This window comes from Mustela putorius, unplaced genomic scaffold, assembly GCF_011764305.1.
Source record: "Mustela putorius furo isolate JIRA1106 unplaced genomic scaffold, ASM1176430v1.1 tig00000698_pilon_pilon_pilon, whole genome shotgun sequence".
NCBI classification, from domain to species: Eukaryota; Metazoa; Chordata; class Mammalia; order Carnivora; family Mustelidae; genus Mustela; species Mustela putorius.
This window is the reverse complement of record NW_025421449.1, coordinates 805,328-833,172: the sequence shown is the minus strand read 5'-3', so window position 1 is coordinate 833,172 and position 27,845 is coordinate 805,328. Positions and strand designations below refer to the sequence as shown.

Genomic DNA, 27,845 nt, shown 5'->3' with positions numbered 1-27,845 from the left:
TACTAGGAAATACTAATATCTTTATTCTAGCATAAAGCAGTATTTTATACATTAACTCAATTTTACAGAAAAAGCATTTTATGTACAATTGTAAAGAAACTGTTGCACAGATACCTCCAATGTAAAAATGGATCGGATTTTAAAAGTTCATTGAGTTTGATACATTGGAAAATATTTTCTTTGTAGAAAATAGTAAAAACCGCACTTCCCAGGCTAGCCTAACAAGCCCATTAAAATCAAGTAATAGTGGGATTATAGATTTATAAGTATGGTGTGGATTCCAGGAACCAGGAGAAAGTTAAGCTTCACTTAATGAAACATCCATGTATTCTTTGTATGAAATGAAATTCTCATGAATCTTCCCCTTACTCTCGATTTCTGCCTGAATATTTTTCTGTAGGCTAATCCATAATCTACATCAAGGTTTTAACTGCTCCTTCCTAAAAGACAGGTACCATACCTTATCTCCTTGATAAGGTATCCATTCCTATCCAAACTGAAATATTTTGGTTGTTATTAAAATATTCTCAGTACTTGAGCAAAACTGGAATCTAATAAATTATCATCTACAAAGCATGGGAGTGGTCAGTCATCAACTTCTCCTGAATCCTTGTGGCTTGATAGGAAGCCATGAGGAGTGGGAGGAAAAAGTGGTAAAATGGACAAGTTGATCAAGAAAATAAAGCCAAGAGAATTTCTGAAAACAGAGAAACATTCCAGGACCGAGGGACAAAACTGAAGTCCCGAGTAAGGACACGCCGCCTCAAGCATCAGAGAGCTGAGCTGGCTATTGAATGCGTTACTGCAAAGGTCACATAGAGTTAGGTTTAAAAAAACCCGATCCAGGGAGAGAAACCAGGGCTTAAAAAGATTTCAATTGTTCAAATGTAATCAAATGAAAACAGGACCAGCCATGTATTTTAACTTCTCCTATCAGCTTGTTCCCTGAGATTCTCAGTACAGAATTTCTAGGAATTAAGGCAAGAAAACAATGCCATTCTTGAGCTCCTGCACTGTGCAGAAGTTTGGAGGAAGTAATATTTGAGAACTCGGAGTTACATGGCAAGTGGCTGTATTAAATTCTTCAGTTCCCTCAAAGCAACAACTTAAAATAACCATATAGAGATTGTCCTAAAAGGAAGTCTCCAAGCGGCTAAGCAGTCTTACAGAAACAGGTCCTATACAGTGGTTATAGGAACTAGGCCTCTGAGAAACCACACTGGGTCATTCTACCTAGAACCCTGTTTACCCATTAGAAGTTAATCTCTAGAAACGTTAATGACCTGCTATTTTTAACAGGAAAAGAATGCTTTATCATGTGTCTTCACTTGCTCCTCTCTTTGCTCTCAGAGATGTAGGTTTCCTTCTCACAGGTGAAAAACATTTTCGGTGGTTTCCTGACTCTTGTCAGCGATGCAAATCTCTGCCCCCCACTCCCTTAATTCCTTCTCGGTAAATAATGTTAAGCTTCCAATAGGAAGTGGAGTACCTTGTCATCTAGTGCCTATATTATTCAGCCTCTTTACTTACAAAGAAAGTTCTGGAGCCTTCTTAGTACAGTTGGAATTCCTTAAAGACACTTGCTTTTTATTAAAATATTTTATATATATATATATATATATATATATATATATGTAAATAGATAAAAGCTGTGAAGAATTCACCAAAGCATGAATCACACCTTACATTAAGTTAAAAATGTATCAAAACATACATAAGGATGGCTAACCTATATGTCTCCCATCAAATGTATCACCATCCTCCAAACTTAGAGCATGTGCTGCCATAAAATGCATTACTTACCAGCTAAGTTTGAAACCTTGCCTCCAAACATGGCTCAGGACTAATTCTCTGAAGACAGGCTACAGGAACACTGAGTCACTGGCAGACAGAGGGCTGAGGAATGCCAATTACAGAGCCAAGGCTAGACTGCGCACAGCCCCTTTCCAGAGACTGCAGCCTTCCCCACAGGTATCCAGGGAAGGACACCATTTAAGTATAGGGACAGTCAACTTAAAAATATGGGCCAACACATGCTTGATTTTTATCTTATAATCTAGAGACAATGTATCAGAATAAAAATGTAATGAATTCATACACCTTTTCAAAAAAGAAACCTGATACAGAAGTTGCAATCATTATAAGTGATTATCATCAGATGAAATAATTTCCACAAAGCTTGTCTCTCTGGGAGAGATGGGGACAAGGCAAGTGGTCAGGAAGGAAACCCATGTGCTTTTCACCCTGTAGGAAAATGAATGTTCAGTTCCATGTTGCTGCATAAATCCTCTACTTCAAATTACTGTCCGAATGCTTTACTGAAACTCCGCTTCTGGCCCTTGTTTTGGGATCTGTTACTTTTGTTGCCACCTCCTGATCGCTGTCCTCTGAAGCCTCGATTTCCTTCCCGCTGTCCCCTGAAGTTTCTGTTTCCTTCTCGCTGTCCTCTAAAGCGACTGCCTTCCCGCTGTCCCCGGAACCCTCGACTGCCTTCTCGCTGCCCTCGGAAGCTTCGATATCCTTCCCGTGGTCCTTCCAGCTCTGGCTGTTCCGTGGCCACTGAGAGCTGCCAGCGCCGTGAATCATGCCATTTTTCCTGCAGAGAGACGGTTGTCTTTTTACCTGCTCTTTTACTGAATTCAGTTATAAAAAAAAAAAAAAAGAAAAACCTTTTTTTTTTTTTTTGCTTTTTCTCTAAAGAAAAACCTGACTGATAACCTAAGTATTTAAAAGGTCACTGGTTAGAAAAAATACCACCTTCATGGCCTGAAAGCCAGTCCTGGCAGTGTAAGAGTTTCCCTATGAGAGGTACCTTCATCACTGTATCATTTATTCAATTCAATTACTCCCGGGTATCCACAGCTATCAATAAGAGTAAAACATGCAAATAAACTACATATAAACCCATTTCTCACAGCAGTACTGAATGAAGATCTAGGAATTTAAAAAATGTCTATGTAAACCCCATACAACACAGGGGAAAAAAGCTAGATGTTGTGCACCAGAAAGGAAAGAAGGAAAATAGGCAGGCTGAATAAGAAAACTATCAGAGTACAAAGGCTAGGAGAAAAAATACTAAAATTCATGAATTTTAATTGTCTTTTAGAAAAGGGACTAGAGCTATTGTTTCTCTTTCCATTATTCTGTATTTTCAGCAATGAACACATTTTCTAAAAAAGATCTTCCTTCCCTCCCTCTCTCCCTCTTTTTCTTTCTCTCCCTCTTTTTCTTTTGAGAAAGAACATGACCGAGGGGAGGGGGGAAGGGAAAGAATCCCAAGCAGACTCTGAGCTCAGAGCCTTACACAGGCTCAAGCCCAGGACCCCAAGATCATGACCCAAGCCCAAGTCAAGAGAACCACCCAGGCGCCCCAGTAATGAACATTTTACAATTTAAATATTCAAAATCCAAGAGATAAGAATACCTGTATTTCTGTTACTGCTGCAGTAGGGACATCAAAGCAAACACCCTAAAAATCAAACAAATGCAAGTTAACCCAGCCTTTCACCAGAACTGGATATGTACATTAAGTGATATTCCAAAAAACCAGGTATTAACATTAAAAATCAGAAACAAAGACTCCCAGTATTAATTTTTGATAAACTTTAGAATAAGACCAATAAATTATACCTCCCAAAGGCACAACAGCAAAAACCCAAGGGTATCTGGGACTCAAATATCCTCAAAAAAGGACTCAAAATGACTTCAGAACTGACCAGAAATCATTCTTGGCTATCACACTTTGCTAATTCCTCAAGCAGCTATTAGCTACGTTTTAGAGCTGAGGAAACAGAGGTTTGGAAAGGCTGACTTGTCAAAGGTCCCCAGCTCATAAGCAGAGCGGGTTTTAAAAATCTGGTCAGTATGGCTCCAAAACCAATGGTCTACATTAAAATACTCTGCCTTCCATAAGAAAGTATCTTTAGGATGACCTACTAAAAGTAGAAAAATAAATGATTTTTTTTAAGAGAAAGGGAGGGAGGGGGGAATGGGTGAAGGAGAGAGAGAATCTTAAGCAGGCTCTACACCCAGCTCTGAGCCCAGTGTGGGGCTTGATCTCATGACCCTGAGATCATGATCAAAGCTGAAACCAAGAGCTGGATACTTAACCGACTAAGCTACCCAGGAGCCGCCAAATAATTATCTTCTATTGTTACTTTTCTAGTTTTTCACAATTCATCCTGCTATAAAAATTTTTTTTATTTTTTTTATTTTTTAAAGATTATTTATTTGAGAGACGGAGATCACAAGTAGGCAGAGAAGCAGGTAGAGAGAGAGGAGGAAGCAGGCTCCCCGCTGAGCAGAGAGCCCAATGCGGGGCTTGATCCCAGGACCCTGAGATCATGACCTGAGCTGAAGGCAGAGACTTTAACCCACTGAGCCACCCAGGTGCCCCTAAAAAAGTTTTTTAAAAAAAATTAGGGGCATCTGGGTGGCTCAGTCAGTCAGGTGTCTGCCTTTGGCTCAGCCCATGATCCTGCGGTCCCGAGATCAAGTCCCACATCTGGCTCCCTGCTCAGTGGGGAGTCTCCTTCTCCCTCTTCCTCTCCCCCAACTCATGCTCTCTCTCAAAAAAAAAAAATTTTATTTGAGAGAGAGACCATAAGCAGGGTGAAGGGCAGAGGGAGAAGTGACCCCCTACTGAGTAGGGAGCCTGATATGGGACTCAATCCTGGGACTCCAGGATCATGACCTGTGGCCAAATGCAGACTCTTAACTGACTTGAGCCACCCAGGTGCCACTTCCTCCCCCTCCCCCGCCAAAAAATCTTAAAAAAAAAAAAAAAAAGTTAAAACACTTTATAGGACAGTAGCAGTGCCATCCCCTCCAATTAAGGAGATCCTATTTCTTGGTTTTCACAAATGTAACTGAACTACCCTGCATGTCACAGGCACTCCTCCCAGCTGGTTGCCTTTAGTTAAAATATTTTGTGAGGAACACCTCATTTCTATCCAATTATAACCCCAGGTAACATGAGATACTGATAGATTTTGCAATTAGTGGGATTCTTCATTCATCTATTTTTTTATTTATTTATTATATCTACACCCAAAGTGGGGCTTGAACTAACGACCCTAAGATCAAGAATGGCATGCTTTACCAAATGAGCCAGCCAGGCACCCCTTCATATAGTTACTAAGTATTTAACACCAGGCACTCACTGGAGTACCACGATAACTAGAATATTGTTTTTGCCCATGAGTACATCAGAGTGTTCTTGAGGCTCTCAGTCAGAAAGCAAGCAAAGCAAGGTAAGATTTAGCTCAATAAAGGCATGCCCTACGGATTCAGGTTTAGGTTTTAGAGCTCCAGTTTTAATTTCTGATACTGTAAACATTAACAGATATAACCCACAAAAACAAAAGCTTTTTGGCATCCCCAACATTTATTAAGCACATAAAGGGGTCAGGATACCAAAATGTTTGGGAACTGCTGTGTTTATGCATACCACTAACTGAAAGCAGGACTCGAAAGAAAGAACATCAGGTTCGGAAAGCAAGATTTTAAATTTCAGCTTTGAATTAAAGATTTTGCATTGCATTCGATTTTGAATAACTTTCAGTTGCCCAATAACCCCTGCTGGGTAGAAATCATCACGGAAGCAGCTGGATATTCATGTCCGGCACGCCGTGCATAGGTCAGGGTAGAGATACAGAAGGGGTAGCTGTCAGTGACTTAGTGGCAACTGAAGGTCATGGATGACATGCCCAGAGAAGACTATCTAGACAGCAGAAAGATGCAGCACCCTCACAGAACAGGGAGAAGCCTCCATTCAGTGCTTTATCAACCACATTAAGCTACTGAACCGAAGCAAAGTCACAACAGAGGACCCAACGTTCCTTACCTGCTTTCCTTTGAGAAAAACCATTCCTTTCACTTTGGAATCAATATCCTCACTCAGCTGCTCTTTAAGCTCTTTCCAAGCATAACTAATGTTTGGCATTTCAATTGAGCATCGTAAGATCATGGTCACAAAGCCCTTACAGAAGAAAGGAGAACAAAAATCAGTCTCAAAAACAAACCTAACTGATAAAAAAAATTACCCTCATGTTTCTAAAATATTTCCAGAAAAGTTATTCCTAAAAGCCTATACCTCCCCTCCACCGACACATACACACAAATTAGTACCAGTAAAACTGGGGAAATCACAATAAAATGGATGCACTGTGTCAATGTTAGTACCAACCCAGCTGTGATATTATAGCTTTGCAAGATGTTACTATGAGGGGGAAACTAGGCAAAATGTAAAAGAGATCTCCTCTCTCTGTTATCTCTTAAACTACACGTAAACTTAAAATTATCTCAAAAATTTCATTTAAGGAAAAAATCATTTATCTTTCTAAGTTTCTAGGGAGATTGGCTAAATGTATCATATGCATTTATGTGTTTATATGGTTTTCTTTCAGGATTAAAAACACTGACATGTAATCCACATACCATAACATTCACCATTTTGAAGTATACAGTTCAGGGATTTTTAGTATATTCACAAGGTTTCAACCATTATCACTATCTAGAATTCCAAAATATTTCATTACCCCAAAAAGAAACCACATGCCCATCCACACTCAATGTCATTCCCTTTAACTGAGACACTGAAAACTTCGAATCTACTTTCTATCTTTATGGGATTTGTTTACATTTACATTTGTTTACATACATCTATCTTCATACAAAAGCTAAAATTGAAATGTCTAACTGAACCCATTCAAACCCTGCTCACACTTAAAATACCAAGGGTCAGAGTTTGACAGGAAGTCTTACTGCGTCTGAGTTGATCAGAGAGCGCTGGTCTACCGATGTGGCTCCTGAAATATGGGCCAGAGCTGCTGCCAAGGCTTCCACAGCTCCCTTCTCCTCTATCAGTTTCTCTGCTGATTGCTTGAAGTGACTGATGGCAGTGGGAGGCACAGAATCCAAAAGCCTATGGTGTGATTGAGTGTATTTGTTAAGAGAAAGGACAGAAGTGGACAGATTGCATTTTCAAGGCAACAGCATTTCAAGATAAACCAGTAACTTTCAAATCTTTCAGCTCTCTAACACGTCATTTTGATGCGAGGTACAGACAGAATCATCACATTTCTGTACAAATAAATCCACTCCTTTGATTATGTCTAATCTGACTTTACTATCAAAAAACAAAGTTTCATCCCAAGAAAATAAGAGAATAGGATGTTCACCAGTGTTAATTGTAATACAGAGCATAAAATATGCATCGATACGGACTGATTAAATAAACCATGGAACAGATACAACAGAAGTAAGTCCATGCTGCCACTGAGAGTGTTTTTAAATAAATGTTGAACATTTCTTATAATAAGCACGTATTCCTTTTAGAATCAGAAAACACTACAGCTATTCTGAAATAAAAGGAAAAAAGACTTCCAAATCACATTAAAAATGATATGAACTTTTTATGAGAATACACATTTGTTAGAGAGTCACTATTATCTTGGTGATAATAAATGTCACATCTTCAAAGGAGGTCATCCAGGACAAGGATAAACAAGGCCACATGAGGCAGCCTCTTTTGGAAGGGCTGCCCCTCTACAAGACATCTCTTGGCATTTGTCTCTTTTCTCCTTCCTGGCCACCTAACCCCAAATTTCCTTATCTAGTGTACAAGGAACCCTCTCTACAGAATTATTTAAATAGGCCATGTGAGGGACGCCTGGGTGGCTCAGTTATTAAGCATCTGCCTTCAGCTTGGGTCAAGATCCCAGAGTCCTGGGATCAAGTCCCACATTGGGCTTCCTGCTCAGTGGGGAGTCTGCTTCTACCTCTCCCACTCCCCCTGCTTGTGTTCCCTCTGTGGCTGTGTCTCCTCTCTCTGTCAAAATAAATAAATAAAATATTTTTAACTAAATAAATAAATAGGCCATGTGAAAATAAACTTGAAAATTACTGAGTTATATTATTCTTCTTTGGAGACCTTTCTTGAGCTATTAATTAATATGCCAATGTCTAGCATTTCCTTTAATCATAAACTCCCCCATTTCTATGCCCAGTGCAGAGCCCAATGCAGGGCCTGAACTCATGACCCTGAGATCAACACCCAAGCAGAGATTAAGAGAGGGTATGGAGAAAGGGGAACCCTCTTACACTGTTGGTGGGATCCAAGTTGGTGCAGCCACCTTGAAAAACAGTGTGGAGATCCCTTAAGAAATTAAAAACAGAGTTACCCGATGACCCTGCAACTGCACCACTGGGCATTTACCCCAAAGATACAGATGTAGTGAAAAGAAGGGCCATCTGTATCCCAGTGTTCATAGCAGCAATGGCCACAGTCGCCAAACTGTGGAAAGAGCCAAGGTGCCCTTCAACAGACAAATGGATAAAGAAGATACAGTCTGCATATACAATGGAATAGTACGCCTCCATCAGAAAGGATGAACACCCATCTTTTGCATCAACATGGACAGGACTGGAGGAAATTATGCTGAGTGAAATAAGTCAAGCAGAGAAAGTCAATTATCATACGGTTTCACTTACTTGTGGAGCATAAGGAGTAACACGGAGGACATTAAGAGAAGGAAAGGAAAAGTGAAGGGGAATCAAAGGGGAAGATGAACCATGAGAGACTGCACGACTCTGAGAAAAAAACAGGGTTTTGGAAGGGATGTGGGGGATGGGTGAGCCTGGTGGTGGGTATTAAGGAGGGCATGAATTGCATGGAACACTGGGTGTGGTGCATAAACAATGAATCGTGGAAAACTGAAAAAATAAAATAAAAATTAAAAGAAGAGTGTGCTGCTTAACGGACCGAGCCACCCAGGTGCCCCTCCCCCTATTTTTTAAGATAAGCATTACACATATTTATAATAGTTATGGAAAATAGTTGAAAAGTGATGCTCAGACTCAGTGGTTCTTAAGCAGGGAATGTAGGTCACCAGTTGGAAACACTGGAATATAGTCAGCACCTTCTGGTTTTCATAATACCAAGCCCACACACCCCCTCCAGAGTATACTATACAGCCAGAGATGCTAAACAACTATCCTTCAACTCGTAGCACAATCTCACCAAATAGTTCTCTTGCCCCCAATGCCAATGACAAACACTGCTAGTTAATCTAATCTTCACCAACCAGCAATACCTAAAAAAAATAATCGACTCGTTCCTACCATGGGGGACTAGAACAATGACGTTGTGGAATATAATCTCTGGCCCTAAACTCTCCCTCCACATGGGAAGCACCCACGCCGTATCTAATGTACACTTCCTTAAAATGCCCAGACAAACCCAACTATCAGTAGTGGTTTCCTCTGGTGGACAGGACTAGGTAGGGATGAGTACAAGTTAGGATTTTTATTTTGTAGAATTTTACTTCAGCACAGTGTGAGTATTTGTATAACAAGTAGGTTGTAAATAATTTTGAGAAATAAATAAAATAAAATCCAAAAGACTGAATCTCATTACTGTACAAAGTCAGGCAATAAATAGAGTAAGTCCTACCACAGACCACGGCAGTAGTGGGAAACGTACCTGATGGCATCTTTGCTGGAAGCTTTTATTATCTCTGTTGCAGAAGGAACCCCTATTCGCTTAAATTTAATTCCCTACAAGAAAATGAGCCATAGTTTAATGTACAATCTGGCCATCAACTGTTTCCATTGAGATTAAATCCCCCAATTTTTTAATATTACCAAACATACTTATTACACATTTAAAAGATAAACTTTAAAAAAACAAAAAGATAAACTTTTTTTATCTTAGAACAGTTTTAGATTTATAGAAGAGTTGCAAAGGTATTACTCCACTGAGTTCCTGTACACTACGCACAGAGTCTCCCTATTATTACTACTACAGTACATTTGTCATAGCTAAGAAACCAACACGGCCACCTCGCTATTAACTGAATTCCAGAGTTCATTCATATATCACTAGCTTTCCTATTAATGTCCTTTTTCTGTTCCAGTGACACCACAACATCAGGTATCATGTGTGCTCAGTCTCCACTGATCTGTGGCAGTTTCGGCCTTTTCTTATTTTTCATGCCCTGTGACAGTTTTAAGGAGTGCTGATCTTAAGGACTGCTGGTCAGGTATTTTGAAAAATGTTGTCCCTCACTGTGAGGCTGTCTCTGGTTTTTTGCATGCTTAGACTGAGATTATGGGTTTGAGGGAAGAAAACCAGAGGCAAATGCGATCTCATCACATCATTCTCAAGGCATATGCTTATCCCTGATATTAATTTAACCACAATCACCCTGGCCGGGGAGTGCTTGCCTGCCTTCTGCAAAGTTAAGTGACAGCCTCCTGCTCCTTTAGCAAGTCACCAAGTACAGTCAGCTCAAAGGGAAGAGGAGAGCTTAATCTGTCAGAAAAATCAGTCTCCTCTCTCCCATTTTAAATTTATCCTTTTGGGTTTTTTTGTTTTTGTTTTAAAGATTTATTTAAGGGGGGCAAAGGGGTAAAGGGAGAGGGAGGGAGAATCCTGAAGCAGACTCACCACTGAGCCCAACACCAGACTTACTCCCAGGACCCAAAGATCGTGACCTGAGCCGAAATCCTGAGTCCGGGACTTAACAGAATGAGCCACTCAAGTGTCCCTATCCTTTTGGTTTTTAAGCAATTCCTATAACCCCTTAATCTGCATTTAAACTACCTGGGGTGTGTTCATGTTATCATTGTCTGAAAACTGCCTTCAAACATAAAAATAGCCCATGTAATTGTAAATATGAGAAAACAAAACCACTGTTTTCTAATGCAAACCTGTTTCAAAATGTGCTTTATATTGTAGGACAGTGTATAAAAAACAACATGCATGCGCTTGGGTGGCTCAGCTGGTTAAGTGACTGCCTTTGGCTCAGGTCCTGATCCTGGAGTCCTGGGATCGAGTCCTGCATGGGAGTCTGCCTCTCCCTCTGCCTGCCCCTCCTACCCTCGTGCAATTTCTCACTCTCTCTCAAATAAATAAATAAAATCTTTAAAAAGAGAAACAACAACAACAACAATTGCACCTATAAGTTTTCAGTTATGGCCACATGCTAGAAATACATACAATTTAAAGTTAATGTAAACTGAATTAAAAAAACAATTAAAGATTGACTTTAGAATTCAATTCGACATTTGCTGAAAGAAGGCTAAGAAAATAGTTTTACCGCTTTTTGCTCCACTTGTGCTAACTGATATTCTTCCTTGTGCTGATAAAAGCAGATGCAAATCCCCGTCCTTCCAGCTCTTCCTGTCCTCCCAGAACGATGAATGTAGGACTCCACGTCCTATTGAAGTAAAATACATGAGTGATACTGAACAAAAAAAGACAAAGACCTGAGTGGTCTATGAAGAGGCAAGTATGGTGGTTCCCCAGCATTGCTAAAGTAAAAATTGTCACAATTTTTAAAATCTCTGTAGCAGTGGTCCCTAACCTATGGGCAAATCTTCAAAAGGCATCTATATAGTACTGTGCTACAGAACCACACATGTCATTTCAATCTTCAATTTTCTAGTAACCCGCTAGAAGTTTCAATCAATAACTTAATGTATCTCCAAGTTGTATCACCTCAGCATGCTATCTAGAGGAAACAACTTATCACTAAGATATTTTACATTTTTTTTAAGCCCTAAAAATCCAGTGTACGTAATAGAAAGTTTAAAACATAAAAAAAGCCCAACATGTACTTTCTACCTCAAGCACACGTCAATTCCGACAATTCCCAGAGCCTGACCGCTAACGTGGCTGTGGCCATCGTACCGGACAGCAGAGCTGGAGAGGCTCCTTTAAACAGCATGTGTGTCACAAACCCATTGCACTGCCTTTGTAAGAATTGGAGCCTCCAGAGTAATCAGGTTACTTTTCTCTATCATTGTAAACAACCTTTTAATCTTGAGGAATCTGCCAATTTATGGGGATCCTCATGTTGGAAGTGACAGGAACAGAACAGGCTCCTTCAGACCAACATTTATCAACACGAAGCACTGTCCTCACCACGTAACTCATGCTTCAGGGCCTTCCCTCAGAGTTCCCATCACCCACAAAGCCAACCAGTTCTAACCACAGAGACTATTAACTACAGGCCTTTCTTTCCTTTCGCTATCCTCTAGCTCATGAGTTTATCCTATCCCCACCCTGCCTAAGCCCTACCCATCTTCAAAGTCCACTCAAACACTCACTACGTGAGCCTACCAAAACTCCCTCCAACCAGCAACCATCTTTCCAACCTGTGGCCACTGGCCATGCTTCCACTCAACAGTCAGTTCTGAGGGAAGGACCTCAGAAGAGACTGGTTCTGAAAATCACTGTAGCATCCCAGCACTCAAGAGACAGCTATCACTCACCACATGAAAGTAAGTGATACAGCCTCCTCTTTGTTTTAGTACCCCAAAACACAGTAAAATTGTAGTACAGAACACTTACCTTTGGTGGAGAGCTCTGTACAACCAGATCAACCTCAGGGATGTCTAACCCGCGAGCGGCAACATTGGTTGCAACCAGAACTCCAAAATCACCATTTCTAAAGCCTTTCAAAGTGATTTCTCTCTGCTTCTGAGGAATATCTCCATGTAATGACTGGGCATCCTGCCAAAGAAAGAAACTGGCCTAAGAACACCAGAAGCAACAATACAGGACCTATTAGTATCACCCATCAGGCCTGTAAAGATATTTGATATTTGTATTTTGGTGATACTTCCACTGAAAATACAGCAAAGGGAAAAACATGTCCCTGACATGGACAAACCTCAAATTTTTTTTCCCACTCCTTGGTCATTAAATCAATGTCCAGCCATACTTACTAGATGAAGGACCCCAGACAAGAGTGATCAAACCTACTTTGCCCATGTAGCCTTGGGTGTGAGCCACCCTTTCCTCACCTGTGAGGAGACTGACTGATCAGGTGAGCTCTAACATGTAAACAGGGCCTATCAGTTGAAAGAGGCTTCCTCCCTAAAGGAAAGGGAGGGGAAGAACCAACCTGCTTTATGGCCACATTCTGTGACAACTCCTGGGCTTCTTTCTTGGTTTCACAGAAGATGATAGTGCGCCCCTGAAAACCACTATATACTCGGATCACGTCCCCAATAACTGCTGCCCTTTGAGTCCAGTGGCACTTAATAGCCAGATGCTTATGAGAGAGGGAAAAAAGATGTTATTTAGTGACGCCTATCTGGACCCTGAAATCACCCGCTCAATGCTACTGGGACTAGAAGCAATTGTTTAAGCCTAACTAGAGCAGACCACTGCCACCACCGTGCAGGGACAACACACACAAGCACACACAAACCACTGAAGCGCAGAGAGCCGTCTCTCTCTCTCTCTCTCTCTCTCTAAAGTCAGTCTTTTTAAAAGGGGGGGTGGGACTCAAAGCTTTAAGAGTCTCTCTCTTGGTTTTGGCTCAGTTCATGATCTCAGGGTTGTGAGATCGAACTCCACACTGGGCTCAGCCCACAGCATGAAGTCTCTCTCCTTCTCTTTCCCCCACTCTGCCCCCAAACTCACTCACTCTAACAAATAAATCTTAGATAAAAGAAAAAGCAGAGAGTTTTTTTCCCTTTCTCTGGTTTCTCTATTTCCTTTCTTTTCCCTCCCTCCTTCCCTTCCTTCCTTCCTTCGTTTCTCTTTCTCTTTTAAGTAGGCTCCATGCCTAACACAGAGCCCAGCACAGGGCCTGAACCCATGACCCTAAGATCAAAGAGTTGGGTACTCAATGGACTGAGACACCAAGGAGCTCCTGGTTCCTCCATTTTCTGAACTAACTAGGAAAATGAAGAAAAAGAAACATCATTCCCTTGATTCCTACAGGAAACCAAGTAACTGGCAAGAGAAAAATTTCTGAATGTTTTTTCCTTTTCTCCACTTAAAAATGTGATTAGTCTGTTAGCCTGTAGGTCTGTCTATTACTTGGATGAAAGGAATTCCATGCTATGGATCCTTTAACACAAAGTATTAGATTTCTCTGCTGCCCTCAGAGTGTTTAAGTTCTAGGTGTAATTTCTTTTTACTTACATAATTCAGACAGATACAGATTCCAAAAGATTCTTAAGGCAGACTATCAGATTATGAAATTTAGAAAACACACATACCACATACAACTCAAACAGAAACAGATCTTTACTTGGCTCTTCACGTGGATTTAGTATTTATCTGGAAACCAGTGTATATTTGCCAGTCCTAATACCATCACATAGGGAAAACATGACATACAGTTTATTACTAACTCTAGCAGCTGAATGAATCACTCACCTCCACAGTTATTGCCGTTTTCTGGGTCTTTTTACCAATCAGGTCCACCTGTTCGTATGTAGATTTCATGTATTTCTTAGCAACATTATATACCCAATGAGGGCAAGTGGCAGAAAAAAGCAATGTTTGGGGATTGTCTTCTGAATCTTTGGAGGGAAAAAGTCAGTATGAATAACCCGAATCAGCCTACCCATATTCCACCTCACCCAGTTCTTCCAGAGTCCATCAACACGCTAGAGCAACCATGGGAGGCCACACCAAGCACTGAGGACATAAAAATGAAAGACACAGAGAGTCCTAATGGGCAAAGAAATACTGCCCAAGTCATTGATGTGAAGGAGACTTGAAACACCAAAGGTACTTTAGAGTAATTTTGCTTCCTGACCATTGGCCTTCATGCACAATGAAGGAAATCTGTCTATTATGAGATATAACTGGAAAACACCTGTTCATCAAACCCAGTAACCATCCAGTTTAGATCACTAAGCAAACATCCTACAATAAACACCAGAATAGATTCTATACTCATCTATACTCTCTAGCAGCTCCTCAGTCTTTAGAGTTTCGGCCTATTCATTCTTTAAGGTCAGGTACTAAAAAGCTCCTCTACACCCCCCCCTTTTTTTTTTAGTTTGCTCTTTGAATAATACTGCATTTTCATGGGGCGCCTGGCTGGCTCAGTGGGTTGAGCCGCTGCCTTCGGCTCAGGTCATGATCTCAGGGTCCTGGGATCGAGTCCCGCATCGGGCTCTCTGCTCGGCAGGGAGCCTGCTTCCTTCTCTCTCTCTCTGCCTGCCTCTCCATCTACTTGTGATTTCTCTCTGTCAAATAAATAAATAAAATCTTTAAAAAAAAAAAAAATACTGCATTTTCATATATTTCAAATGGTGGTTTAAGTAGATAGAATCCTTTGGAGAGCAAATTAACCATGTACATTGAGAAGCATGAACTATTTATACTTTTAAACTCAGTAATTCCATTACTGGACACCCATCCTAAAGAACAAATTCCAAATACTGAGATGTGAAGGATGCTATATGCATAAAAACACCTGTAAGCAGAATTATCTGTATCCTCTCAAAATTAAAATATATACATGGAATTAAATCATGGCACAACCTCTTCATGAGAGTGTTAATGCCAAATTTTAATATGCACAGTAAGATTAAAATTAACATACACACATATGTACAATAGTACAAAGTCAGGAATAAAGAAACCAAAAGCAAAGCACACCAACTAGCAGATATGAAATTTTTCTTCTCTTACTTTCCCAAATTGTCCCCATTATAGATATGTCATAAATCATGATTTTTTAAAACTTTAAGTTTTCCTAAATAAAATAAGTCACTCCCCAACTTAAGGTTTCATTTAACATTTAGAAGCCTGCTTAATTACCGTTCTTCCTCTAAGCCCTTCCAGCAGCTCCCTGAATTTGGAGCTTACCTTTCTTGTATGCCACACTTAAAATCTCTTCCACTTGATCAGCAAACCCCATATCCAGCATCTGGTCAACTTCATCCAGGACAACATGCTTAAGTTTGGTGAGATCCAGCTTGCCATTCTGTAGGTGGTCTTTGATTCGACCTGGGGTCCCAACCAGGATATCAATCCCATTCCGCATGCGTTCAACTATAAAGAACATCAATGATAAAACATGCTGGGTTTTTAAGTCCTTTTATTAGTCCGGGGTACCAGTTAAATACATTTTTATTCTAAAATACTTATTAACCAAAAACACAAGGTAATATGCTAAGTATCAAAGATAAAGATACTCAAGGAGAAACTCAAGATAATCTAGGGGGAAGAGGTAAGAAGTGACAGTCCAGTGAATTGTGTGACATAACAGAAAAAGGCCGGGTGCAGGATGGAAGCACCAGGAAAGAAATTACTTCCCTGGTGGTGGAAAGTGCCAGGTTTCACAAACAAAGTGAGAACGAGGATCTTAAAGAACTTTATATAAGGTAAGCAGGTATGGAGAGAATGAGACCAGGCAGAAGGGCAAGTATTTCCAGAAGGTCTAGAGATGTTCAGGAAAATGGAGTCCAGTATCATTATATCATTATATATATGTGTGTGTGTATGTGTGTGTGTATTTATATTAATTATATATTAATATATTATAACATTACATATTATTATTATATATATCATTATATATATCATTATACTGTCATTATAGGTGAGAGGATAATGACGCAGCTTTTTGTTGAATTGTCCTTACAGTCCAGGGGGTACACTGGGTACTCTATATACATTAGCTAATTCAACCTCTCAACACCATTACCGGATGAGTTTAGTAACCTTGTTTTTTCACATGAGCAAGTGCAGAAAAATCAAGCACCTTGAACTTAAAATTACACTGTGAGCAGAGGCTAGATTCAAACATAGACTTTCCTGATGCCAAAGCCCAGTTCACTTAACCAAAGCTGAGAAGAAAAACTATGAGCTTTACGTGGCAACTGCAACATTTTTAACACCTTAAGTGCTTTCCTGAAATTATTTATCTGCTCTACATAATGAAGTTTCAAGGTCTTGAATTGGTTAAGTAATGGAGTCCTACAATGAAGCCTGCATTGCAACATTTGGCCCCTGGGCCCAGAAGAAAGAAGGCCCACCTGCAGCAAGAAAGAAACAAAGACCCCCAGAAGAGGCAGATTCACCGTCCTTGACAGATAAAAAGAGTAACTCTGAATCGTGACTTTCTAGTGCCAAGGGCCCAAATGGACTCTATCCTCTTAGGTTCAGTAACAGATCTTTATGGCCTTTAGATAAACATAGGTAAGTAATACAAAAATCCAAGTATCTATATGTGGGATTTGACACATCATCGTGTATGACCGTGTTCTGGACCATCTTTAAACAATGACAAAGAAAAATGACTAAACCACGGAAAGCCAGATGTCGAGGTCTGAGAAATCCAACCAAGGTTGGTATGTTTCCTTCCCTCACTTTTGGATTTACTTACTCTGACCTCCATAGGGAGTTCCACCATAAAAACAAGCCACTGCCAGCTTTCTTGTGATGTCACTGAAGTCTCTGCTTACTTGATTTGCCAACTCCCTTGTGGGTGCAAGAACCAGCACCTGGAAAGGAAAACCTAATTATTGAATTCAAAGTACTATGCAGTAGTTCTTCACAAATCTGGAACTGACCAGAAGGCTCAACTCATCCTACCAAGTATTTAAAAAAATCTATTATATGCTTTGCAATGTACTTTGTGTGGGGAAGGATCATAAATGTAATACAGTCCCTGACAAATCCACTCAGAAGAAAAGTCTGTGATCCTACCAACCTCAAGGGACATAGGGCCCCAGCATGCCATGCTCCAGAAGGGTTGCACAGAGCAGGCCCAAGGGACTGGGGAGTTTTCTGGAGCTGCTACTACTTAAATAGCATTCCAGGAAAGAAAACACTTGAGCAAGGAGTAACACTGCTGATAACAACCTTAACTATTCTTTGAGCTTTTACCATCTCAGGCTCTATTAAATGCTTACTATGCATTATTCTCACTTAATTTTCACAAGTTACTGACCCACCTACAATTGTATTATACAACTGTACCTACAATAAACACAAAAGATTTTGAACCAAAAAGCTAAGAAGCAAAACCTAGACTTAAAATCAGACAGTTGGGCTCCAAAACCGACAGACTGAACCTTTACACTATAGTAAACTGAAAGTAGAACAAAGACGAGTTAAGGCAGGAGCAAAATGGTGAGGAGCTTTGAATCCCAGAGCAGTCTGAGTTTGACCCAACAGGACACACAATATGAAACTACTACAGATCTTTAAGTATGGTAGCAGCATGAAACAAGTATGATTTCAGAATATTCACAGATTCATCAGATAATTCATCCAACAGGTATTTACTGAATACCCACTATGTGCCAAGCTGGAATAATTCATTTGTTTAACGCTGCATTTGTTTAGAGAAATAAGCAATGAATGAATGAAGGGTGGCAGGCCAATAAACAAGTGAGGCGGGACCTGAAAGTCAAGTGCACGAGGAACCAAGAGGAACACATAGGCATTTCAGTGAGGTTAAGGTTTGCCAAATGCCAGGTTCTCCAGAAATGAACCCAACAAGTACCATCCTGACAAGGAAGTTTGGCCTCTTCACCTCTTTGAGTATGCCTCCTTCTACTCATGCCTCTCTACTAAAACTGCTTTCACCATCTAGGTAAAAATGGTCAAAGACACCTGAGCAAACCCGTAAGCCCCAGGGACATCTAATAGTTTAAAGGGAACACAATGAGGATTAATAATACAGGTGATCACAACCATGGAGCAGATTATAGTATTTAAATATATAGGGTTTGTGGCCAACAATCTTAAAAGAACAATACTGCTTTAACTTCAAATAAAAATCTGTAACAGATAAAAATAAAGACTTTAAGGAGAACCCAATAAAAAACTATAATATATGATGAAAGCAATGCCTAAAAGGTTTTTCTCCTGTGCAGATATGGAGCCTGGGATCTATGTCAAAGATAGTTACCTGAGGGGCACGGCCTCTTTTCCGGTCTTGCAGTTCTCCCTGAAGCTTCTCAACCAAAGGGATGGCAAAAGAGAATGTCTTCCCAGTTCCTGTCCGTGCCTGTGCAATTAAGTCTTTTCCACTATAGACATGGTGAAATGTCTTTGCTTGTATAGGAAACAGGAAGGTCACCCCACGGGCTGTGAACAAATTAACCATGTTATCTGACACTGCAGTTCTTAAAATCCCGGCCATGCTTCTGGTCCTGCAGAATTAAGAAATTCTACCTTCTGCTCAATATCTACAAAGTCAGGGGCATCTCGGTGGCTCAGTCATGAAGTGTCTGCCTTCGGCCTGGGTCATGATGCCAGGGTCCTGGGATCGAGCCCCCCATCGAGCTCTCTGCTCAACGGGAAGCCTGCTTCTCCCTCTCCCTCTCACCCTGCTTGTGTTCCCTCTCTTGCTGTGTCTGTCTCTGTCAAAAAAATAAAATCTTTAAAGAAAAAAAATCAGGGATGCCTGTGTGGCTCAGTGGTTAAGCTGCTGCCTTCGGCTTGGGTCATGATCCCAGGGTCCTGGGATAGAGCCCCACATCGGGCTCTCTGCTCGGCGGGGAGCCTGCTTCCTCCTCTCTCTCTCTGCCTGCCTCTCTGCCTCTCTTGTGATTTCTGTCAAATAAGTAAATAAAATCTTAAAAAAAAAATCAATAAAATAAAATAAAAATCTACAAAGTCAGGTTCCAACGCATTCTGGTAGTGAAGAATCTGCTGGACTAAAGAATATCAACAAACTTTAAAGCACCAAATTAGAGTAAATATTATTTTAAGAGTTTAGTCACTTGTCATGAATCTCATCCGTAGGTCAAGAGAAACCCCCAGATCAGGTGCTCTGCAGTCCAGACTATGCCACACCTGATTCAGGAAACACCTACTTAAGCGTCTGTGACTGACTAGCTCAGTCACGAACACACTGCCAGGCTGAGTGCTGGGCAAGGCTGGTATCATGAAGAGATGTCTCACCAAGTGGGAGAGGATAAAAAGAAAATATGAACATGGCAGGAACCATATTCTTGCACCAGTACAATCAGTCCTCACATCTCTGCAGTCAAATGCTCTACCCCTGAACTATACCCCCTGTCCTCACATCTCTGAATACACAAACTGGTTTGAATAAAATTGAATCACCTATTTAAGAGGCGATAAGGAGGGGAGCCGGGGTGGCTTAGTTGGTTAAGCGTCTGTCTTTGGCTCAGGTGATGATCCCAGAGTCCTAAACTGAGTCTGCATCAGAGCCCCACATTATCGGGTTCCCTGCTCAGTGGGGAATCCATTTCTCCCTCTCCCTCTATTCCTCCCCCTCCACTAGTGCTCTCTCAAATAAATAAAATCTCAAAAAAGGGGGGGGGGGCAGCAAAGCCATCATTAGTACAGTCCTACACTGTATATACAGATCTACTGCATTGTACGATTGCATATATTGTCCTTTATCTCAACAAAAACAGTGGGGTACAATTATACAATATTCCCAAAAATATTACCTTTGAGAAGTTTAATAGTCTGTTCAGATATGGGAAAATTAGAGAAAGCTCCTTCTTTTTGTTCCACAGGTACTTCCTATCAAGGAAAGGGCCACAGAAAGAAATCAGTAACTTCACACCTACAGGTATTCACTGAGAAGCCTTCTGAGAAAGAAACAAAAGAACCAATTCTAAAACATCTGCTGCAAGTCAACCAAAAATGCACAGAAACTCTGGTAGGTAAATCAAGATCCGAAAAGGAAATATAATCTGTAAAACCCTAAGGAAAAAAAAATCTGTAGCAAATACATCTGTACATATACTACATGTGGCTAGTGAAGGCAGATTCAGTCTCAACCAAGAACTATTCTGTTGCCAACCCACAGCAACAATACAGAGTATCCCCCAACCCCTTATCCACAGGGGATTTGTTCTAAGACCCCTGAAAATGTCAGAGGAGTATGGAACCTTTATATATACTATGTTTTTTCCTATACATACCCATGATAAATGTATAAATTAGGCACAATAAGAGACTAACAACAATAGTAATAGAACAATTATGTATGTGGGGTCCTGGGGTGGAGCCCTGTGTTGGGCTCCCTGCTCCGCCAGGAGCATGTTTTTCCCCTTTCTCCCTCTCCCTCAGCAGCTCACCTGCTGGTGCTCACCTGGGCTCTCTCTCTTTCTCTCCCCCTCTATCTCTCTCAAATAAATAGCTAAAAAATATTTTTTAAATCTCTGTATTTTTACATCCTTTAAAAAATATTTTTAAGGGGCACCTGGGTGGCTCAGTGGGTTAAAGCCTCTGCTTTCGGCTCAGGTCATGATCCCAGGGTCCTGGGGTCGAGCCCCGTATCAGGCTTTCTGCTCAGCAGGGAGCCTGCTTCCTCCTTTCTCTCTGCCTGCCTCTCTGCATACTTGTGATCTCTGTCTGTCAAATGAATAAATAAAATCTTAAAAATATATATATATATACATATTTTTAAAATCTCTGTATTTTTACATCCTTTTTGACCCATAGATTATTTACAAATACACAGCTTGCTTTACAAATGTTTCAGAGATTTTTGTCATTTTTCTATTATGTCTAGTCTGATTACTATTTTCAGGAACAGATTGATTTCAGTTATTTTAAGCTTGGTCAGGGGCTCCTGGCTAGGTCAGTGGATAGAGCATGTGACTTTTGATCTCAGGGTCATGAGTCTGAGCCCCACACTGGGGGCAGAGTTTTTTTCAAAATAGAGTAAATTTGCTTAGTTTTTAACAGGACAGCAAATATAAGCAACAAAGAAGGATGAATTGGGACATCTTTTCCTTGGGCCATTCTTTAATAGAAAGACAGCTGATAACAAATTCTCATATGCTTCTTCATATGTCCTCGTATACATACCCATGATAAGTTTATAAATTAGGCACAGTAAGAGACTAGAAACATAATAATAGAACAATTATAACAATATACCATAATAAAAATTATGTGACTGTGGTCCCTCTTTCTCTCAAAGTATCTTCTGTGCAACATTCACCCTTCTTGGGATGATGAGAGCTGATAAAATGCCTAAGTGATGAGATGAAGTGGGGTGGATGACACAGGCATCACCATGCCACGGCAGGCACTATTAACCTTTTCTGACAGTGTGTCAGGAAGAGAACCATCTGCTCCTGAACACAGTGACAGGAAGTAATGGAAATCCTGGAGAGCAGGCGCCTGGGTAGCTCAGTTGGTTGAGCATCCGTCCTTGATCTCAGCTCAGGTCATGATCTCAGGATGGATCGCAGGAGATGGAGCCCTGCCTCCGCTCTGTGCTCAGCACAGAGTTGGCTTGAGATTCTCTCTCTCCCTCTGCAACCCCCCAACCCCGCTCATGCTTTTTCTGTATCTCTCTCTCTAACAAATAAAATCTTCAAAAAGAAAAAAAAGGGAAAGGGAAAGGGAAGAAGAGAAAAGAAAAAAGAAAGGAAACTGAAACCCAGGAAAGCAAGACGTCAGATCAGGGGGGGACTACTGTACTGCTGCACAGGTCATTAACTCTTTTCCACAGCCACATCTTTCACATCCATCCACAGAAAATAAGGAACAAACATTTATGACAAAGTGGTCACTGTGGCATAATTTGAAAGTAAAAAATCTAAATGCCCAATAGCGGAATTAAGTGATTTCTAAACATTTATATGATGGATTATGAAAGCGTAAAAATATTTAATATTTATAAATGGGTTAAAGTGGTTGAGATTCTCTCTCCCTCTCCTTCTGCTCCTCCCCACCGCTGCTAGCACACACTCGCTCTCTCCCTCAAAAATAAAAATAAGTAAAATCTTAAAAAACAAAAACCAAAAGGAGTGGAGATCAAGAGTTGCATGCCCCACTGACTAAGACAGCCAGGCACTCCTCACCCACTTTTTTTTTTTTAAGATATTATTTATTTATTTGACAGAGATCACAAGTAGGCAGAGATGCAGGCAGAGAGAGACGGGGGAAGCAGGCTCCCTGCTGAGCAGAGAGCCGGAAGCCCATCCCAGGACCCTGGGATCATGACCTGAGCAGAAGGCAGAGGCTTTATTTAACCCACTGAGCCACCCAGGCGCCCCTCCCTCTCCCACTTTTAAATAAAACCAGTAGCAATTACCTACTTACTTATCTGAAACAATAATGAAAGATACATTCTACACACTAAAATACAACGTACCTGCTCTACTTCACTGTTACTTTCTTCCCCTGGGGTTTCACTGGAGTTGGAGATGGGTCCAGAATGAGGGAATCCATTCTTCAGTTTGGGGCTTTTCTCTCTAATTTCTCCATTCATTTCCTTTTCTTTCTTCATCTTCTTGGGCTTAGGAGCAACTATTTCTTCTTCAGAAGGTTCTTCATTTTTTACTGCCTTTTTGATTTTAGGAGAAACAACTTTCTTTTCGGTAGTCTCCTTTGGTTTTTTCACACTTCTGTTGGTTTTAGGAGAAATCATGTTATCCTGAGATGGCTCCTCTTTCTTTTTTGCCTTTTTGGATTTAGGAGAACTCAAGTCAACCTCATTAGACTCGGCTTTCTTTTTAACTTTTTTAGCTTTGGGGGAAATAATTTCTTCCTTTACTTCTGTTGCCTCTTCAGTCTTATTAGATTTTGGCTTCTCTTTTTTACCTTTCTAAAAAAATTAATAAAGAAAATAAAACTACTGAGCAAAGCATGTATACATTTGTAGGTTACATCAATTTTGTATTATTTCAAGATCACATAATTATGAAGAACACAATTTGGGGGCATTTTTCAACATCTGTACTTTCACCTTGAAATTAAGTCAAAACACTGCTTTTTAGTACCATTTCTTAGCTAGCTGGAAATAAGTACCATGTATATCAATGATTTTATCAGCTTAGAAAAGAATGCCTCTTGTTAGCTATTCAATTCATGTTGGTTAAATAAGTTGCCAAGCATTCATAGGGGATTTGGGGTAGCTCATGGGATCCTCAAGGCTCTAAACTACATATCTATGACTACAGAAAGTGATCAAGTACATTTTATTTCTAATAGAGTATTAAGGCCATATACATCCACAGATGGACAACACATTTCTTTCTCTGCTAGAATTCCTGTACAGGTAAACAGGGATCCATTAATACCTGTCTTGGTTATCTGACAAGTGCAAATGAATTTACAGAGACACTTTACGAACCAAAAATCTATAAAACTCCACAATATATCACTCCATGTGTAAAAGAGATGTATCTAATTTAAGTGGAGGGGGGGGGCTTCACAGCAGCAATGGCCAGTCACCAAACTATGGAAAGAACCAAGATGCCCTTTAATGCACAAATGGATAAAGAAGATATGGTCCATAAATACAATGGAGTATTATGCCTCCATCAGAAAGGATGAACACCTAACTTTTGTTACCAACATGGACGGAAATGGAAGAGATTATGTGAGTGAAATAAGTCAAGCAGAGTCAATTATCATATGGTTTCACTTACTTGTGGAGCATAAGGAATAATACGGAGGACCTTGGGAGATGGAGAGAAGTGAGTTGGGGGAAATTGGAGGCGGGGAGACAAACCATGAGAGACTATGGACTGAGAAACAAACTGAGGGTTTTGGAGGGGAGGTGGGTAAGCCTGGTGGAAGGTATTATGGAGGGCACATATTGCATGGAGCACTGGGTGTGGTACATAAACAATGAATTTTGGAACACTGAAAAAAATTTTTTTTAAATATATCAAAAAGGACATAATTTCATAGTGATCCGAAGGGGCACATGCACCCCAATGTTTATAGCAGCAATGTCCATAATAGCCAAACTTTGGAAAGAGCCTAGATGTCCATCAATGGACAAATGGATATAAAGAAGATGTGAAATAGACAGACAGACAGACAGACACACACACACACACACACACACACACACAGAATGGAATACTATGCAGCCATCAAAAATGAAATCTTGCTATTTGCAATGATGTGGATGGAACTAGAGGCTATTATGCTAAGCAAAATCAGAGAAAGACAATTATCATATGCTCTCATTGATATGAGAAATTTGAGAAAGACAGAGAATTATAGGGGAAGGGAGGGAAAAATGAAACAAGATGAAACCAGAGAAGGAGACAACCATAAAAGACTCTTAATCTCAGGAAACAAACTGAGGGTTGCTGGAGGGGAGAGGGGTGAGAGGGAAGGGGTGGCTGGGTGCTGGACACTGGGGAGGGTATGTGCTATGGTAAGCACTGTGGATTGTGTAAGACTGAGGAACCACAGGCTTGTACCCCTGAAACAAACGATACATTATATGTCAATAAAAAAGAACATTTCAAAGAAAAAAAAAAAAAGAGGGGGGAAGGGTAAGCATTATTACAAGGAAATGGAATGGGTGAAACCTCCAAACTAAACCAAACCCAGGACGATAGCTCCTACCTGAAATGTCTTTTTCCGACTTTTCATAATTAACTTAACATAATTAACTTATTGAAAGTTAATTACTTAATACTACGGAAACTAAGTAGACAGGTGATGTAGCCTCTGTTCAAATCTTGATGAAAGGCCAATCCCAGAAGTATGATGATTATTATATTTAGCTAAAATCTGCCCCCTAAAATTTCAGGCCCCACTTCTGCTCTCAAAACATTAATGAGGGTACTCTTTCCCACATCATCATCTTTCAATCATTTGGAAAATAATCTGGTCTCCCCACAAGACTTCAGTTTTTTCACCCCTAACCCAGGGGTCTCTTCTGGAATGCAATGGGGTTTGGCCAGGTGCCTCTTCACTTGAGCATTCCACAACTGAGTATCTTCACTGAAGAGGAGCAGGTAAACCAGGACCTCTCCACCTGTGGGGACAAGTTTGTGCTTCCCCGCTTCCTACAACGCCAAAATATTGCTGTTGTAAAAGCTCTCCATCAAAAAGACCCATGCAGGGATGCCTGGGTGGCTCAGTTGGTTAAGCAGCTGCCTTCGGCTCAGGTCATGATCCCAGCGTCCTGGGATCGAGTCCCACATCGGGCTCCTTGCTTGGGCAGGTAGCCTGCTTCTCCCTCTGCCTCTGCCTGCCACTCTGTCTGCCTGTGCTCACTCTCGCTCCTCTCTCTGACATATAAATAAAATCTTTAAAAAAAAGAAAAGACCCATGCACAGCCAAGGAAAGGGAATTCTAAGTTATGCACCATAGGAGTTCAGGGACAATCTTTGCTCTCACTGACAGACCTTATCTCAGAACAGAATTGGTCAAAAGTTGAATCACTAAGGAAGTAACAGTAAAGATGTAGACAGCGATCAAGGTAACTTAAGACCACTACACACCGCCGACCTCTATCAAAAATACGGTGTACACTCGGCACAGCAACACATCTTTATATTTCCACGGAAAACCTGGTCCGTAGACATTAAGGCGACTACTTCATGTTCTAAAGGCTGCTGGCCGGAAAACCCTGTACTTCCCTTACTACTCAAGCGTCACTGCAGACGCCGCTCACGTGTGCAGGTGGAACTGAAGTGCGGCTATGTCTAGTCCAAAGCTTCAGTCCCTACCTTGACCGGCAATTCCCTCCGCACACGCTCACGCCCAGAATCAGGTGAGGGCCTCCTGAGCCAGCAACGTGGGGCCCGAGGCTGCACAGAGCCTGCACATCTGAGTGCCCGACTTTTGGGCATTCAGACTCCCGGACCACGTGCGAGCGGCGCTCAGCGGAGCGCCAGACCGCCGGGGCCGCTCGCTCGGCCCCCGCCCGCGGAGGGCACGGCCCCCTGGCACTCCGGCGGTCGACGCCACGCTGGGCTCTGGACGCGCCAGGTCCGCGTGCGCGCCACGGGCTCCCAGGCCGGCACCCCACCCCGCTCCTCTCAGCCTCCCGGGTCCCGCGGCCCTCGGTGGCACCCTCTCACCTGCTTTCGCGGTACCTCCACTTTTTCCATGGCCGTGTCTGAGTCCAAGTCCGCGTCACTGAGGAGTTTGCCCGGCATCGCTCAGCGCAAGGAATTGAGGCTGATCGGTCAGGTCCACCGCGTGGAGAGGAAGAGACGGTACCACCCGTTTGGAGCGCCCACCTGCGTCACTTCCGGTAGCAAAGCAGTTCCTGCGGAAGCAGAAAGTCCCAGGGTGGCGGGAGCCCACGTGGTCCCCGAAGAGTAGTGGCTGCTCCGCCTGGTGAGGGATGGTGGTGAATTCCCCGCTCACCGCCCCCCGGACTTGAAAGCTCGGACTGGGAGGAACCACAAAGGCTGGCAACAGCTGATTCTCGCTAGCCCTGGCCTGTTAAATGACCTGTTGCTTTACGTGGTGGTCTTCAGTGCTTTATGTTAGATTGCTGGAGTTTGCAAGCTCTTGCACGCGCAGACGCGGCAAGTGTGTATTCTTGATCACCGTGTGGAAATGACACTGAGAGGAGACGCCCAGACTCACAAGCCTGGGTAAGAACTAGAATTCGGTCGGGCTTTGGTCACTCCTTTATTCGTGCACGTAGATATCCCCTGAGCATTGACTGTGAGGTCAGGTGAGAAACAAGGCTAGGACCCAGTAACGGACAACACACAAGAAGTGTCATCAAGAAACTCTATAGACTGGTGGGAGATGGACGTATAGGTTCCGGTGCCTCCCTGTTCTGAAGACACAGGGAGGCACCGGAACCGGCTTTGGGACCAGTAGAAAGGGCCCCCAAACCACACGGGACCTCTATAAGAAAATATAGGGCTCCAAATCTTGCATATGTGGGCAATACACTAATTCAAGGAGTTGAGGGAAAATGGTCCATTGAATGATCTGTGACAAAGTCGCTAAACTTCTCTGAAGAACTAGTGATCCAAAGAATTGGGAGCCACTTCCACACAAAATCACTTTTGAAAATCAGTTGAAATAGTGCCTGGCTTTGAAAACCTGCAAGTTTTCAAAACAAAACAAAACAAAACAAAAAAACCCTGCTGGTTCTGTGATTTTGCACACATTACTTAATCTGAATCGGAGTTTCTTATGCATGAAATGAGGATAACAAACTTAACCTCATGGGCTGAGAACACTAAGATAATGAATGAAAAGGGTTTAGTAGTGCCTAGGACATAAAGCACGATAATTGAGAGCTATTAAAACTTGTATTTAGAAAGACAGCTTAAAATATAATCATTTTCATAAAATGAAATAAAAGGAAAATGCTATTAAGTTTTATTTCTGTATTTCATACTATTAA

The 27,845-nt window shown here is 41.4% G+C and overlaps 1 protein-coding gene across 2 annotated transcripts; it reads right to left on the bottom strand.

The window, feature by feature from the left end:
* DDX21 (DExD-box helicase 21) lies at window positions 1-26,720 on the bottom strand. Of its 2 annotated transcripts, none has more exons than XM_004769549.3 (15): window positions 26,551-26,720; window positions 22,869-23,321; window positions 20,200-20,275; window positions 18,684-18,862; window positions 17,151-17,268; window positions 15,629-15,814; window positions 14,183-14,328; window positions 12,915-13,064; window positions 12,359-12,520; window positions 11,103-11,222; window positions 9,485-9,558; window positions 6,766-6,925; window positions 5,846-5,980; window positions 3,425-3,469; window positions 1-2,596 (listed from the first exon to the last, which is right to left on the bottom strand). In XM_004769549.3, the coding sequence occupies exons 1-15, from the start codon at window positions 26,626-26,628 to the stop codon at window positions 2,300-2,302; spliced, it is 2,379 nt and encodes a 792-aa protein (XP_004769606.1). In that variant the 5' UTR covers window positions 26,629-26,720; the 3' UTR covers window positions 1-2,299. The 2 variants fall into 2 exon arrangements, with proteins under 2 accessions (XP_004769606.1, XP_044939375.1); XM_045083440.1 differs by having other exon boundaries at window positions 22,869-23,323; window positions 26,544-26,643.
* Between the last annotated feature and the right edge of the window lie 1,125 nt (window positions 26,721-27,845).